At 40.7% G+C, this 17,772-nt stretch overlaps 1 protein-coding gene and 1 pseudogene across 4 annotated transcripts in view; one reads left to right on the top strand and one right to left on the bottom strand.

Moving 5' to 3' along the window:
- Nucleotides 1-17,772, top strand: part of LOC143672703 (N-alpha-acetyltransferase 35, NatC auxiliary subunit-like) — a 133,519-nt gene that overhangs the window by 104,925 nt on the left and 10,822 nt on the right. For 2 of the 4 annotated variants that reach the window (XM_077147256.1, XM_077147257.1), the window contains 3 exons: nucleotides 2,912-3,026; nucleotides 7,054-7,128; nucleotides 12,799-12,966. In XM_077147256.1, the coding sequence (XP_077003371.1) occupies nucleotides 2,912-3,026; nucleotides 7,054-7,128; nucleotides 12,799-12,966 (358 nt within the window). Of the gene's footprint in view, nucleotides 1-2,911; nucleotides 3,027-5,562; nucleotides 5,651-7,053; nucleotides 7,129-12,798; nucleotides 12,967-17,772 lie in introns of all 4 variants that reach the window. The other 2 variants (XR_013169949.1, XR_013169950.1) reach the window with 2 other exon arrangements.
- LOC143672707 (small ribosomal subunit protein eS12 pseudogene) lies at nucleotides 6,304-6,683 on the bottom strand (annotated as a pseudogene).

Raw genomic sequence — 17,772 nt, 5'->3', positions numbered from 1 at the left:
AAAGGACTGGGGTCATAACCATGGTGTGTGCTGGTTTAGCACATGGGGCCCTTTGTGTGCATGCATAGAGCTGTGGTAACAGGTCAGTGTTATGCCTTCATTTGTTGGGGGCAGATATGACCCGGTTGTGCAGATCAGCACTTTCTGAGAGCTGGAAGGTGTGACTGAGGGCCGTGCACACGTACGTTTCTAGGACTGTCATAAACTGAAGTTCCCAGAGCTGAAGAACACGATTGGAAGCCCTGTGCACGCGCAGGTCTAGGAGTGCCATAAACTGATGCGAAGAGCTCAGGGGGTCCAGGGGGAGGCTGTGTGACATTATGAGTGGTGCCTGTAGCCTTTATGTGCTGGCAACAGCCTGCTGGAAGCAGGAAGGGGAAGATGGTATTCAGGAGGGCTGCAGGAGAGGTGGGTTGGGCTGCACTTGGGTGGAGGTGTGGGGTGGGTATGCGTGCTGGGGGCTGATGGGGCGGGGGTGCTTGGAGCACAGGGAATGGGTGCAGGTGATGCAGTTTGGGTATATGGGGTGTGGGGTGAGTCGCGGGTCATGGGGCTGTGCTGGTGAGGGTAGCATGTTCAAGGAATGTGGCCTGGCTTACTTCCTAGTTCCTGGCGGGCTCCACGCTTCTGCGCCAGGCTCAAGCTTTCTGCTTCTCAGTTCCTCACCTTCTGCAACCAGGGCCGTCCTGTGTGGTGCAGAAGGCTCTCCAGGTCAGTCGCACTCTTTAATCTCTGTCTCAGTCACTCTCCTGTCCCTTCTTTAATTTTTCCGTGGACCAGGGCTGAATTTGAACTCTCTATTTGACCATCTTCTCAACAAATGGTGCTCTTGGGCCACCTCTTCCTCTCAGGCCTGCTGCTCCCTGGCTAGGTCACCTGACTGGGCTGAGACCCAACAGGGGCAAATCTGGTTAAGCCATAAGTCTTGGTGCAAACTGCAAGCCACCAACCAGGGGGCTGGGGTTGGGCAGTGTGCACCCTAGTGGTGAATCCACTTCTGGGCACAATGAGTCTGGTGGTCCCCTGGCTCTTGCATGGAATGGCCGTGGGCTATGGGACTGAATATATCAGCTACCCCTGCCCATAGCCAGCCTGGGAGTGCCTGGTGTAATAGCATGATTTAGCTTGCTCCTGCATCTCTTCCTCTCCACCTGTGAATGTTGCGAGCACTCTGGGCATCCATTGCAAAGGGTTAAACGCAGTGGAACCCAGGAAGTTTCTCCCACTGGCAAGTTGTCAGATCACCTCAGCTCTCTGTCTCCCCCTCTTCCTGAGTAGAGGGCTCCCCAGTCTCAGCCCACATCGTGTGCCCACAGTGGCCTGCCCTAGGCATTGGGGGTTGGCCCTGGGTCTGAGCAGCAAGGTATCTGTGTGTAAATATACCAGGTCCTCTGGTTTTAAAGTCCCACACAGGAGCTCCTGTGTGGAATTGGCATGGCAGTGGGAGTATTGCCCTCCTGTTCTGCCCTACGCATTGCATTCTGTACCAGGTGCAGCTGTAAAGTCACCCTGCCCTCGTAACCCTTGTTTCTCTGCTTTTTTCATCTTGGTACTCCCTCTAAAACATAGAAATCCCGCTTTTGTTACTTATACCCTGGAACCACTGTCTTGGTTGTTTTTCTGTTATTTCTCTAGTTGTCCAGGGAGCAGGGGTGAACTCAACCTATTCTACTCTGCCATTTTCCTGGAAGTTCCTTTCTGTCTTCTTTGTAAATTATTAGGGGGAGTTTCTTTGTTTTAGGTTTAGAACTTATGCCTGAGTTTCATTTTTTCAAACAGTGTAAAGCAAAGATTTAATTTTTTCCAGATGGTGTTCCACTTGTCTTTATAACTTTTATTGAGTAACTCACTTTTTTCTGGCCTTTATCACACACGTCCCTCAGAAATGTGGGTTTGGAGTCTCTGTTCTTTCCCATTGACCTGTGTATTCTAGAATGCTTTATATATTTATTATAGCCTTATAGTAACATTTGAAACCTCATGAATCCCCACTGTTTTTATTGACAATTTTATCTTCCATTTTTGTGCATTTCCTCTGTTGACTTTGAGACTGAAAAATACCATTTGGGTTTTGATTAGCATTGTGTCAGACTTATAGATGTGAATTGTCTTCAACAATATCCTCATGATCATATTGTCAAGGGAGCTTAAATTGAATTAGTAAGACATAAGGAATGCAGGGAAAACATGTGTCTCCTTAAAATCTTTTTAATATCTTAAATGCTGCTTTTTTCCTGAGAAAAAGGATTTAGCGTTACAAGTAGTTTTTTTAAAAATTTGCTTTAAGTAAAATGTGAAGTCAGTAGCTTGACCACTCAAATTTTCTTTTGGGATTTTCTTCTTCCTCTCCCATTTTTTTAGGCAGGTCATGATAACCTTCCTTGTCAATCCACCATTGCATCACATTTATCTGGTTAATTTTTCATTGTGGAATTGCCAAACTTTGTCCATTGTAGGCTATAATGTTCCAGATTTTATTGAATTGTTAGAATTAAATGAAATGAAAAGAAGTAAAGTTACATTTGGCAGTTTTTATTCCAAATGTGACTTTTTAAATACTGATTAGTTATTTAAGAAATGCAAAGTGAAATTCATTATAGAGCAGTTGATCTCTTTTTTCAAAAATTTCTACTGTACTGCCTTTTTGAAGGAAGTATAAAAATTCAATTTTCATTTTAATTCTTTTCTACCCCACACTGTATGTAAAATATAATTTGAGTGACAAGTACATAAAAGTGTTATCAATAGAAAAAATGAAATAAGTGTTAGCAATCTGTGAACACAAGATACAGAGAATACTTTCATTATTAAATACTGTAGTATAGTAATTTTTGTACCATTGTGGGAATCTGGATAAGTGTACTGGTTCAAAAACAAGGTGTGGGATCTGTTTTTTTTTTTTAATGTGCAGATTTGGTCTTTTTGAAGCCATGTCAGCTATTGAAATGATGGATCCCAAGATGGATGCTGACATGATTGGAAACCAAGTTAATCGAAAAGTTCTCAGTTTTGAACAAGCTATCAAGGTAGTTGCCATTGTACTTTTTTGTTATCTTTTATTGCTTGTGTTCTAGTTTGCTAGCTGCTGGAATGCAATATACCAGAAATGGAATGGCTTTTTAAGAGGGGAAATTTAATGAGTTGCTAGTTTACAGTTCTAAGTCTGAGAAAATATCCCGGTTAAAACAAGTCTACAAAAATGTCCAAACTAAGGCATCTAGGTAAAGATACCTTGGTTCAAGAAGGCCGATGAAGTTCAGGGTTTCTCTGTCATCTGCAAAGGCACATGGTGAACATGGTCAGGGTTTCTCTTTCATCTGGAAGGGCACATGGCAAATACGGCATCATCTGCTAGCATCTTCTCCTGGCTTCCTGTTTTGTGAAGCTCCCCAGGAGGCATTTTCCTTCTTCATCTCCAAAGGTTGCTGGCTCGTGGACTCTGCTTCTCATGGCTATGTCAATCTGCTCTCTCTGAATTTCTCATTCTCCAAAATGTTTCCTCTTGTATAGGACTTCAGAAACTAATCAAGACCCACTCAAATGGGTGGAGACATGTCATCCCCTAATCCAGTTCAACAACCACTCTTGACTAAATCATATCATCCAGGGACATGATCTGATTACAGTTTCAAATATACAGTATTGAACAGGATTATTCTACCTTTATGAAATGGGATTTATATTAAAACATGACTTTTCTTAGCGGGCATACTTCCCTTTCAATCCAGCACATTCCACCCTCTGGCCCCTAAAAAGACATGTTTTTCCCATATACAAAATACATTAATTTCATAACAATATTAGAAATCCTTAAACCTTTCAGTAGCAATACAAATGAAGTATAAAATTAAAGACAGTATAAAATCTCATCAAGTCAGTTACAGGCATGGTCTGTCCTAAGGCAAAGTTCTCTCCATTTGCTCTGGACCTTTGAAAACTCCTAACAAGTTATTTGCTGCCAACATATAAAGGAGGAACATTTATAGGATACATACACACATTTCCATAGGGAAGAAGGAACACAGTGGTCACCAGATCCTTTCAAAAACCTGCAGGGCAAAGTCCATTAGATTTCAAGGTCTGAGAGTCATTTATCCTCAGGGCTTTAGAAAGTGACAGTCCCACCTTTTCCAAGGACCTATGCAGAGGCCTGCCTCTCTCCAAATGCAACCTTGGGGGATTTTGGGGAGACCACCCTTTTCTCGGCTCCACCCTCTCCAAGCATCGGGGCCACACCCGGGCTCTCTGCCATCTCCAGGGCACAAGCTCAACCCCTACATGTGGTGGCAGCCAGGCTCTCCCCAAACCCCAAGGAATGTGCTTCACCTTCTCCAAGGCCTGAGGCGGCATGACTTTTCCACTGCAATTTGGTGGACGACCCATTCTCTGCCTTTGGGGCAAACTCACCCTCTCCATGTGCTTGGGTGGGTCCGCTCTCCTGGCCCTGAGGCTTCTTGACTCAGACCTCAGCCTCCATGGTTTTGCCTCTGAAGTTACTTTTTCTCCAATGTGTCCCTTCTCTGAACCCCTCAGTCCAGCCTGGCAGCAGCTCTGTTTATACAGGTCCCACAGCACTCTTGTTGGCTTTCTATGTAGTAGCCTTGGATCATGTCCATCAGACATAAGGAGTTTCCACAAATCTTTCCTGGATAACTCCATGTCCGATCCTGGCTTTCTCTAAAATGTCTGACTGGTTTCACATTTGGTTAAATCCTCACACAGGGCTCTATTCTCTGGGGTCTCCTTTCCTGGAGCCCAGAACTTTCTAGGACATCAATTTCTGGTTTCTTTGTACCCAAGAGTTCACTTTTCAGCTTATCTCTCTCCTGTAGCATTTCACTATAAGCTGTAAGGAGAAACCAGGCTGCACTTTAGACATTTAATTTGGAGATCTGTTCTGCTAAATATCCAAGTTCATGGCTTTTACAATCTGCCTTCCAGCCAAAGTCACTAGTCAATTTTGCCAGATTATCTGCCATTTTAAAACAAGGCTCATTTTCCTTCCAGTCTACAATAACATGGACCTCATTTCTGTCTAAGACCTCATCAGAAGTGTCTTTAGAGTTCACATTTCTACCAACAGTCTCTTCAAAGCATTCTAGGCCTTCTCTATCAAGCTTCTCACAACTCTTCCATAATCTTCCCCTTATCCATTTTAAAAGCCGTTCCAACATATTCAGTATTTGTGAACTGCAGCAGCAACACCCCACTCTCTGGTACCAAAATCTGTTCTAGTTTGCTAGCTGCTGGAATGCAACACACCAGAGACAGATTGGCTTTTAATAGAAGGGGATTTATTTTGTTGGTTCTTCAGAGGAAAGGCAGCTAACTTTCCACTGAGGTTCTTTCTTACGTGGACGGCACAAGATGGTCTCTGCTGGTCTTCTCTCCAGGCCCCTGTGTTCCAACAACTTTCCCCCGGGGTGACTTCTTTCTGCATCTCCAAAGGCCTGGGCTGAGCTGCTAGTGCTGAGATGAGGGATGCCGAGCTGCTTAGGCTGTTCTACATTGCAGTCTCTCATTTAAGCACCAGCCAATTAAGTCAAATGTCACTCATTGCAGCAGACACATCTCCTAGCCGACTGCAGATGTAATTGGCAACAGATGAGATTCATGTACGATTGGCTTGCATCCACAGCAACAGAACTAGGTATGCTCACCTGGCCAAGTTGACAACTGAATCTAACTAACACAGCTTGCTAGTATATATTAAAATTATAGTATTATATATATATATAGTATATATATATATATGAGATGAATAAAGAAAATCAAGCTTAATACATTAGCTTAAAGTATAATTTTGTTTAAAACATTCCAGATTTATAAATAAGAATTACTTATAACCTTATTTATCTACCTCCTTCTACTGAAATCTGGAACCCATTTTAGGTGTTCATTAATAGCATAGTCTGAATTTGTGAATTTATGTGGGCCTTTTTTATTGTTAAATTTTGAAAGTGTATATTCAGCTCGTGGGATAATTATCTTGGGGATTAAATTTTATATATTAATATATTAACTAAAATACTCTGGTAGTGAGTCTGAAATTTACTTAGTGAGAACTGATTTAAAAATTCAAAACTGCCACAGAGTTTAATTCTGTGTGTTTTAGGGAGAAAAGATTTGCTAAGCAAATGGATATTGTAAACAAAATTTGGAAATATTGTAGCCAGCCAGTTTAAGAGAAATAATTTTTTTAATTTTCACTTTTTGGTAACTAATTTTGGTTCATTAAAATGACTCATATCTATTAATGCTTAGAACTAAAACTTTTTACCTTTTGAGAGCAAAGTATTTTATTCATTTCTTGCATTTAAAGTATTCTCTGATGGCATCTTTGGCCTGAGATTTTATGCTGTAGTTCTTTAAGAACTATACAACAGCAGCCAGCCACTATGGAGTCTTCCTTCTCTGTTGGTTTTATAGAGGCCTATCCATTCCCCTAGTTTCTTGTTGCTGTCAGCCTTAAATAGGTTGACTTGGTGTTCAGTTTGTCATACATAGGCTCATTAAATTTGTATGCCAGCAGACAAAGATGGACTTGGCACTTACCTAAGGTTTTGGCACTTTTATGCATTCCATGTGCCAGGTCTCCATGGATAAGGGCAGTCCTTTAGCACCTGTTGTATAGCAATGTTAACATCCATCATACTTCAATCAGCAGTGCCTCCATTGGCCATGGTGCTGGGTATGGGTAGAGCTGAATCTTGAATACACCAGAGCTTCTGTGTGCCCTGGCAGTGGCAAGGAAAGAGTTACACTGCTTTTTAAATACTTGTTGGTTTTCCTCTTCATTTCTTTGTAAAGGTCTTTATTCTATTTCAAATTAGAGATGCTTTTTTGATTGTTATGAAGATCCCTGCTAAGATATGTTGTTTTTAGAAGTAGTTAATTTGGTATCTTAATTTTATCTGGTGATTTAATGGTTTTCTTAGAGTTGCTGTTTTTAAATTTTTAATTTGATTGCCAAAATGCTAAGGGTACCTAGCCAAAAAAAAAAAAAAGTAAAAATAACGTGTGCTTATATTGTCATGTTTCTCCTTTTTTTAGGATGGCACCATTAAAATTAAAGACCTCACCTTGCCTGAATTGATAGGTAAAATTGATACCTGTTTTTGCTGTTTGGTAAGAGTTAAATTAAGAATATTGGGTTCATTGAAAACTGTGACTTCTGTGAATCTTTGAACTTGAAAGTACACACATTGTTGTTAAGTATGAAATACATGTAATACTGCTGGGCCTACTAAGAGACACATAAGATTAGCAGGCCAAGTTATGCCAGGGAAGCAGCATTTCATCTCCCTTTCTGGATAGTTTTAGGTTCTCATTTACTGGGTGAAGGGATATTTTCTCTCCAGTGAAGATAGTATAGCCATTATCCAAAGTGCCGTTTTTTGTTCTCAAGATATCCATGGAAACACATCTGTAATTGGAAGGTTCCATGTAATATATGTGAATTAAAATGAAGGGAGCTATATTTTGACTTTGGAGAGATTTTAAATTGTGGTTAACTGACCATTGTAAAGATAAATTTTCAGTTATAATAATTGCTAGATAATTTGTCTTCCCTAGACAGTATTGTTTAATTTTAGAAAAATTCTCTATATGTACTCTTTTTTTCTTTTTACTCACCCCTTCTTTTAAAACTTGACATTAAATTAACATCCTTAGAAATAGTAAGACTTAATTCATTTATTTAGTCAATAAAGAATCACTGATTATCAGTGCATGTGAATTTCTTTTTTAGGGGTTTGTATATTTTTCACTTAGGTCTTAGATCAGCTCTATTAGGTATCTAATATTTTATCACAATGGTTTATAGTCCTAGAAAGGGTTTAGCCAGAATCCCAATCCTGGTCCTGCCTCTAAAGCTGTTCCCCTCAAAGATTTCTTATTACCTGTTCTGGTTTGCTAGCTGCTGGTATGCAATATATGAGAAATGGAATTGCTTTTAAAAGAGGAATTTAATGAGATGATAGTTTACAGTTCTAAGGCCAAGAAAATGTCCCAATTAAAACAAGTCTATAGAAATGTCCAATCAAAGGCATCCATCCAGGGTAAGATACCTTGGTTCAAGAAGGCCAATGAAGTTCAGGGTTTCTCTCTCAAGTGAGAAGGCACATGGTGAACATAGTCAGGGCTTCTGTCTTGGCTGAAAGGTCACATGGCAAATACAACATCATCTGCTAACTTTTTCTCCTGGCTTCCAGTTTCATGAAGCTCCCCAGGAGGCATTTTCCTTCTTCATCTCCAAAGGTGACTGGTTTGTGGGCTCTCTGCTCCGTGGTGCTGTAGCATTCTCTGCTATCTCTGAATCTCTCATTCTCCAAAATATTTCCTCTTTTATAGGACTTCAATAAACCAATCAAGACCCACCCAAATGGGTGGACCCATGTCATCCCCTAATCCAGTTTAAAAACCACTCTTGACTAAATCACATCATCCAGGGAGATGATCTCATTACAGTTTCAAACATTCAGTATTGAATAGAGATTATTCTACCTTTATGAAATGGGATTTATATTAAAACATGACTTTTCTTAGGGAGCATTCTTCCTTTCAAACCAGCACATTCCACCCTCTGGCCCCTGAAAAGACATGTTTTTCCCATATACAAAATACATTAATTTCATAACACTACCAGAAACCTTAAACCTTTCAGTAGCAATACAAATGAAGAAGCAAAGTAGAGACAGTATGAAATCTCATCAAGTCAGTTACAGGCATGGTCTGTCCTAAGGCAAAATTCTCTCCATTTGCTCTGGACCTTTGAAAACTCATAACAAGTTATTTGTTGCCAACATACAAAGGAGGAACATTCATAGGATACATATACACATTTCCATTGGGAAGAAGGAACACAGGGGTCACTGGACCCATACGTTTTCGAAAACCTGCAGGGCAAAGTCCATTATACTTCAGAGTCTGAGAGTTATTTATCCTCAGGGCTTCTGAAAGTGGCAGTCCCACCCCTTCCAAGGGCCTATGCAGAGGCCTGCCTCTCTTCAAATGCAACCTTGGGGGATTTGGGGGAGACCATCCTTTTCTCAGTTCCACCCTCTCCAAGCATCAGGGCTGTAACCGGACTCTCTGCTATCTCCAGGGCACATGCTCAACCCCTCCATGTGGTGGCAGCCAGGCTCTCCCCAAACCCCAAGGAATGTGCTTCACTCTCTCCAAGGCCTGAGGCAGCATAACTCTTCTACTGCAATGAGGTGGAAGGCCCATCCTCTGCTTTCGGGGCAAACTCATCTTCTCTGTGGTCTTGGGTGGTTCCTTTCTCCTGGCCTGAGGCTTCTTGACTTCAGACCTCAGCCTCCATGGTTTTGCCTCTGAAGTTATTTTTCCTCCAATATGTCCCTTCACTGAACCCCTCAGTCCAGACTGGCAGCACCTCTGTTTATACAGGTCCCACAGCACTCTTGTTGGCTTTCTATGCAGTAGCCTTGGATCATGCCCATCAGACATAAGGAGTTTCCACAAATCTTTCCTGGATAACTCCATGTTCAATCCTGGCTTTCTCTGAAATGGCTGACTTGTTCCACATTTGGCCAAGACCTCATGTGGGGCACTATTCGCTGGGGTCTCTATTCCTGGAGGCCTAGAATTTTACAGAACTTCAATTTCTGGTTTCTTTTTACTCAAGAGTTCAGTTTTCAGCTTATCTCTTTCTTGTAGCATTTCACTATAAGCTGTAAGGAGAAACCAGGCTGCACTTTAGACATTTAATTTGGAAATCTCTTCTGCTAAATATCCAAGTTCATGGCATTTACTAGTAAATTTTGCCAGATTATCTGCCATTTAAAAGCATGGATCACCTTCCTTCCAGTCTGCAATAACACGTGCCTCATTTCTGTCTAAGTCCTCATCAGAAGTATCTTTAGAGTTCATATTTCTACCAAGATTCTCTTTGAAACATTCTAGGCCTTCTCTATCAAGCTTCTCACAACTCTTCCAGAATCTTCCCCTTATCCATTTAAAAAGCCATTCCAACATGTTTGGTATTTTGTGGAGAGAAGGCCAGCAGAGACCATCCTGTGCTTTCCCACATAAGAAAGAACTTCAGTGGAAAGTTAGCTGCCTTTCCTCTGAAGAACTAACAAAATAAATTCACTTTTATTAAAAGCCAATCCATCTCTGGTGTGTTGCATTCCAGCAGCTCGCAAACTAGAACAGATTTGGTACCAGAGAGTGGGGTGCTGCTGCAGTTTGCAAATACCAGATATTTTGGAATGGTGTTTTGGATGGCTAAGGGGATGACTTTGGAGGAACTGTGAAGAGATTGATGAAGAAGTCCTGGAGTGTTTGAAGAGACTGTTGGTGTAAATGGAACCACTGCCAATGTGGACAAAGGAGGACACAATAGGGAGAGATTGGAGTTTGCAGAGTGAGGACCATGGAAGCTCAGGTCTGAAGCCAAGAAACCTCGGACAGGAGAGTGGACACACCAATATACATGGAGAGGGTGAGTTTACCCTGAAGGGTGAGGATGAGCTTCTCATCTTGTTGCAGTGGAAGAGTTGTGCAGCCTCAGGCCTTGGAGAAGGTAGAGCACGTTCCTTGGGGGACTGGGAGAGCCTGGCTGCCACCACATGGAGGGGTTGAGCATGTGCCCCAGAAATGGCAGAGAGCCCAGGGGTGGCCCTGATGCCTGGAGAGAGTGGAGCTGAGAGGTGGTCTCCTAGATGTTCCCCGAGGTGGATTTGGAAAGAGGTGGGCCACTGCATAGGCCCTTGGAAAGAGTGGAATTGCCACTTTCTACAGCCGAAGGATAAATGACTTTCAGACTTTGAAATCCAATGGTGTTTGCCTGCAGGTTTTCCTTCCAGTTTCTCCCTATGGATCCTGTGTTTATCCTTCTTTGCATATTGGCATCAGATAATTTGTTTTGAGAGTCACAGATTCACAGCCAGAAGATCACCTTGATATTGTTTAAGGTGATGTGTGAAGTTGCCAAGTTGACAAGGGGTGGACATGTGTTAGTTAGATTCAGTTGTCAACTTGGCCAGGTGAGCATACCTAGTTCTGTTGCTGTGGACATAAGCCAATGGTAAGTGAACCTCATCTGTTGTTAATTACATCTGCAGTCAGCTAGGAGTTGTGTCTGCTGCAATGAGTGACATTTGACTTAATTGGCTGGTGCTTAAATGAGAGACTGCAATGTAGCACAGCCTAAGCAGCTCAGCATTCCTCATCTCAGCACTTGCAGCTCAGCCCAGGCCTTTGGAGATGCAGAAAGAAGTCACCCCGGGGAAAGTTGTTGGAACCCAGGGGAAAGTTGTTGAAACCCAGGGGCCTGGAGAGAAGGCCAGCAGAGACCATCCTGTGCCTTCCCACGTAAGAAAGGACCTCAGTGGAAATTTAGCTGCCTTTCCTCTGAAGAACTAACAAAATAAATCCCCTTTTATTAAAAGCCAATCCATCTCTGGTGTGTTGTATTCTGGCAGCTAGCAAACTAGAACATTTCTTGAGCAATTTACAATCCTGGTGAGATAGAGTGGGGGGATGAAGAGATTGCTGGGAGCAGACATGTAAAGAAACAGTTCTGACAAATGTAAATGCTTTTATAATGGTGCTGTGGGAACAGAGGAGTTAAATATGTCTGGGGGTGTATAAGAAAGGTTGTAGAAAGAAAGTGATACTCAAATGAGGTAGTGAGGGAGGACAGGCATATGACAGGAGGGATGTCTGTTCTGGGCAGTGGGAGTATATTTCATAGTCAAGGAGATATAAAAGGGTTAAGTTTGGAGAATCTTGAATAGCTGCCTATGGCACAGTCTGGCAGGGAGAGGGAAGTAGGAAGAATGAAGGAATAGTGGAATAGTAGAGAGGAAGGGAAGAGTAAATAGAAGGAGCAAAGAAGAAGGATTTTTGCCACTGTTAAGGAACCATTGTGTGAGATTCTTGGGACCAAATTGAAGAGTTTGACCTTTACTAGGCATTTGGTTTTTGGTCAGGAAAGTCTCTTCTGCACACTGGTAATTCAAAATATACATTTTATAGTATTTTCATGTGTCCAGGTCATTTCATAATGTAATAGCATGTGACTTGATTTATTGCAGAATTCTTGGGCTTTAGTGTAAAATACAACTATAAACTTGGGCAAATTATTTAAACTTTCTATTTCCTAAAATGTAAAAAGAGGAAAATACCACTTTCCTCAAAATGTTATGATAAAATTAGGTAAGAAATATAGAAATACCTTGCATAGTCCATGGAACATAGTAGCTACTCAATTTTGACTGTCGTTGGTATTCCCAGCTTCTAACACGTGGTACCTAGCATATGTCAGCCATTCAGTAAAATAGTGTTGAATGATTATCTTTGTGTTTTAGAAAGATCCCTCTGGTTGGGGATATTGAATTAGAGATGGGAGTCAGGGAGACTATTGCATAGTTTCTTGAAATAGTCTAGGTGAGAAACAATGTTCCTTGTTGGGTTAGTGGTGGTGGTGGTGGGAATGTAAACAAACTTTCAATGAATGGCTAAGGATCTTACTAGCACTAAAATTTTGTTTTCCCAGTTTATATGTTATTAGGGTCTTGCTTGCTTTCTGATGCTAAAGCAGGAGGCACTCTGATTTCATTAGTCTTTAAATGAATTGCATCTATGGAAAGATAGATAGCTAATCATATTTATGGTATATGATTCTTAAAAGTTAATTCTACCACTTTTGTCTTTTCTGACATTTATTCCTCTTTAAATCTCGAAATTAATCATATTTCTTTGAATCTGGGGCACTCTGATGTTTGAATAATGTTGAGATGAACAAGTTCACTCTTCATTTCTTTGTAGATAACGTGGTTAGAAGGCCATTCCTTGGCACAGATGGTATTTATGTGCCTTTACATTCATAATCCAGACTTCATAGAAGATCCTGCCATGAAAGCTTTTGCTCTGGGAATCTTGAAAATCAGTGACATTACAAGGGAAAAAGTAAATAAAGCTGCTGTTTTTGAAGAGGTAAGATTTTATAATGTAAGAACTCCTAAAGTTCATTGATCACCTTATTCACCATGGCATCTTTAAACAATTTTATGATATGTACTTGTCTCCACATTTATAGTTAAAAACAGTTTTTAAAAAGTGGTACTACTGTTGTTCACAAATATGTTGGCTCAGGAAATCCATTTCTCTCCAAGAAAGGACTTCCATCTTAGTACTATTTCTTTCTGTCAGTACCATTAATTGAGTATACATTATGTACAGAGTACTGTTCTGGATATTGGGATTCACAAAGAAAATAGAAGAGACAGCCTCTGTCCTCATGTCTCTTATAAATTTTAACACAGAAGTGCTGTGCTTTCAGTGTTTGGATAAGAGGGAGCTAAGGAAAACAGAGATATGCAAAATATTTTAGGGTTTAAATGTTTTCCTCTACTTCTAAATAAGTATCTGACCCCAAGAAAGTTCATGATTTTAGACATGGATTTTTTTTTACCCCTACTTGTAAAAAATAAGGTTTAGGGTTTCCAGGAATATGGCCAAATATAGCTCAAGGTTAGCCCTGCTCCATGGAAAAGTTAGAAAAGGGGCAGAAGGGCGACTGAGGCAGCGATTCAAGAGTGCGTCTGACCTGGGAGAGCGTACTGCACCACATGGAGCAGCCCTGGTTGCAGAGGTCAAGGAGCTGAGAGGCAGAAAGCTGGAGCCTGGTGCAGAGCCTACAGTAGTGCACGGATATGAATTAGGTACTAGGAAGTAAGCCAGACCGCATTCTGGATGAGCTATCCTCCGGCAGCATAGCCCCATGACTGGCAACTTACCCCACACACCACGCACCTGAACCCCTTCACCTGCTCCCATTCCCTGTGCTCCAGGTGTCCCCAGCCCACCAGCTCCCAGTGCACGTACCTGCCCCACCCCCCACCCCAAGTGCAGCTCATCCTACCACTCCTGCACCATTCCCGAGTACTACCTCCTCCTCCCTGTTCCCTGCAGGCTGTTGCCAGTGTGTAAGGCTTGTGGGCACTAACCTCCATACCCAGGTTACCCCCACCTCCTTCCCATAGTGTCACACAGCCTCACCCCACCCCCATGAGCTCTGTGCATCAGTTTATTCATTTCTAGGCCCACCATGTGCATGAGCCCCCAATCACATCATTTAGTTCTGGGAACTGCACTTTGCAGCAGTCCTAGAACCACGCATGTGCACAGCCCTCAGTCGCACTTCCCAGCTTTGAAAAGTGCTGACCTGCACAGCTGGGTCACATCTGCCCCCTATCCATGAAGGCATAATGCCAACCTGCTGCCACAGCTCTACACATGCTCACAAAGGGCCCATGTCTTAGACCAGTGCACACCAGGGTTATGCCTCCTGCAACTACACAGCTACATTCTCCCTGGCCATGGGGCACACACATTCACAAGCATCAGTGTACATTCCCAACCTGTACCTATACCTGCCCTGAAACAAATCACCAACTGAGTGCCCCACCCTTTACCCTGCTCCCTACTGTACAAGCATCCTACAAACACAAGGCCTTACACTACTGAGAGAAATCAACTCCCAAAGTAAATCAGTCAAGATCACTAAGCATATCACAATGCAGACAGATATTGCCCTGCATAGTTACCAAATGAAGACACCGGAGGAGACACAGACATTGAAACACATTATCAAAGATATTCATACAACTCTACTTAATAAAATAAGTGGGATAACAAATGACATAAATGAGCTCAAGAAGACAGTAAAAGAGCATAGAGGAATTTGAAAGAATAAATAGAAAAATAGCAGATATCACAGAAAATAAAGACTCTGTTGACCAAATAAAAAACATACTAGAGGCACACAACACCAGATTTGAAGAGACAGAAGAAAGAATAAGTTATATAGAGGGCAGGATAAGTGACTTCAAAGATTCAAACAGCAAATGGCAAAGAAGATGGAAAAATTTGAATTGAATCTCAGGGAAGTGATAGATGAAACAAAGCACACAAATATAAGAACCATTGGTATCCCAGAAAGAGAAGAGAGGAGTAAAGGGCTAGGAAAAGTAGTTGAGAACATACTGGGGGGAAAACTTCCCAATACTCATAAAGAATGTGTATATACAAGTCAAAGAAGCCCAATGAATTCCAAACAGAATAATTTCAAGTAGAACTTTCCCAAGGCATGTACTGATCAGTCTGTCAAATGTTGAAGAGAAGCAGAAAATGCTGAAAGTGGCAAGAGAAAAACAATCTACTGTATAGGTAAACGAAATAAGATTGAGTTCAGATTCATCAGCTAGCACCCTGGAGGCAAGATATAATTTATGATATATTCAAGATCCTGAAGGAGAAAGACTTCCAGCCAAGAATTCTGTACCCAGCCAAATTGTCCTTCAAAATTCAGGGAGAGTTTAAAGTTTTCACAGACAAAGAAATCTTGAAAGAATTTGTCAACAAGAGACCAGCCCTATGAGAAATACTAAAAGGAGTTCTGCCAGCTGGAAAAAAAAAGACAGCCGAGGGAGGTCTGGAGGAGGGCACAGAATGGAATAGTACTGCTAAGGGTAATTTAAAGAATACAAAGAGAAAGAGAGAAAAGAATATATAGATCTGACAGATAAAAAAGAAAAGACGGTGGATTCAAGAAACACATTTTCAGTAATAACTTTGGATGTTAATGGACTAAATTCACAAATTAAAAGATTCAGATTGGCAGAATGGATTAGAAAACATAACCCAACTATATGCTGCATACACAACTCATTTTGGACACAAGAATACTTATAATAGATTGAAAGTGAAAGGATGGAAAAAGATTTTCCACACAAGTTGTAACCAAAAGAAAGCAGGAGTAACTATACTATATTGGACAAAATAGACTTTAAATGTAAAGATATCATAAAGGACAAAGAATGACACTATACACTAATGAAAGGGTCTATTCACCAAGAAGATATAATAATCATAAATGTTTATGCTCCCAATCAAGGAACACCAATGTACATGAGACAGACATTGGCAAAACTAGACCTTACTACTTATCACAACCTGCCAACCCCCAACCAGGACCATTCCAGCCAATCCTAAAGAACACCTAGGGCAATATATAAAATTTCACAAGGGTTCCATGCACTAGAGTAACTTTCCAGAAACCTACAACCTCCAGATGGGTTCCTGGTCCAGATAAATCTTGAAACCTAGCCCAGTCTCCCCAAACATCAGATAATTCCATCTCCCTACCCCATATTAGTGTCAGACCCTTCCAATATGAAAAATTTAGAATGGCCATAGCCCAAACACCTGTAAATTGAGGGGTGGAAAAATCAAAGGTGATGTTGGAGTTATACAGAGAATATAGGATTTAACAAATAAATATGAATGCTAAGTCATTAAATTGATATCTCTTTTAGTCTCTAGTATGTTTTTTTTTCACATGGGCAGGCACCAGGAATTGAACCCGGGTCCTCTGGCATGGCAGGCAAGCGTTCTTGCCTGCTGAGCCATTATGGCCCGCCCAGTCTCTAGTATTTTAAAGCAGCTAGAAGTAAAAACCTAAAATTGTGAAATTGTAACCTATGTCAAACTCTGAAATATGTTCTACAACTAATTGTGGTGCTGTACTTTGAAATTTATAGCTTTTTTGTATGTATGTTATTTTTCACAAAGGAAAATAATTGATTGTGATGATAAAAAATATGTAAGCCCTCTAGCCTCCTATATTCTGGAGTAGCTAGAAGGGGAAAATATGAGAGGATCATATTGTAGCCCATGACAAACTCTGGGATCTATCCTGTAACCATTTTTTGAAGAGTGCTTTGAAAACTATTGCTTTTGTATTCCTTTGCTTTGTATATATGTTATACTATCCAATAAAAAAATTTAAGAAAAAGTAACTTTTAAAAAATTCTAAGTGAAAGTGTGATATCATTTGAAGTTATTTTTGTTTAATTTTCCTTTTGTTGAAACTAATTTTCTCTTTAACAATGTTGCTGATCCAAAACAGACATCATAGACTCAAACTATGGTTTAGTGTATAATATGTGAAGTTTTTCTAAATTTTTATTATGTATTTGAGTATAATTAAACATACCCAATATGGTTATCCAAATTTGAATATGACTTGTGAGTTGTTTATGAAATAATATCTACTTTTTATGTACTCATTTGTTATGTAGCTATTTTTTAAAATTAATATTGGTTTTGTTATGGAAAATTAGTTTCCATTTGGATGAAAGAAGGGAAAGATTAGTTTGAATTAAAATTTGAGAGAAGGAATACAAACTGTTTAAGTATTCTCAGAGTACCAAAAAGGATATGAAAAATTAGCAGGGCATGATTTGGAAGGGGCATGAAATCATCTTCTCTGATACTGAAAATGTTCTGCGTTGATGGTTACAGTGGTATATACTTAGGTAACAATTCTTTAAGCTGTACAATCTAAAGAATTGTATACTTAAAAGTTTATTATAACCCTTTTTCTATGTTACATATTAATAAAACTTGAAATAAATAATTTGCAAAATCAGTGAATGGGGACAACCAAATCAATGGGTTGAGCTCTCAATCTTGGAGTTCACCCCTAAGAAACTTACTCCTACAAAAGATAGGTTAAGCCTACTTAAAATTAGGCCTAAGAGTCATGCCCTGAGTATCTCTTTTGTGGCTCAGATGTGGCCTCTCCCTCTAAGCCAACTCTGCAGGTAAAATCACTGTCCTCCCCCCTACGTGGGCTGTTACTTCCAGGGGTATAAATTTCCTTGGCAATGTAGACAGAACTGGGATAAGCCCAGGACCCAACACCAAGGGATTGAGAAGCCTTATTGACCAAAAAAG

This window comes from Tamandua tetradactyla, assembly GCF_023851605.1.
Source record: "Tamandua tetradactyla isolate mTamTet1 chromosome 1 unlocalized genomic scaffold, mTamTet1.pri SUPER_1_unloc_2, whole genome shotgun sequence".
In the NCBI taxonomy this organism is placed as follows: domain Eukaryota; kingdom Metazoa; phylum Chordata; class Mammalia; order Pilosa; family Myrmecophagidae; genus Tamandua; species Tamandua tetradactyla.
The sequence above is the reverse complement of the archived record's forward strand: the minus strand, read 5'-3'. Positions and strand labels throughout refer to the sequence as shown.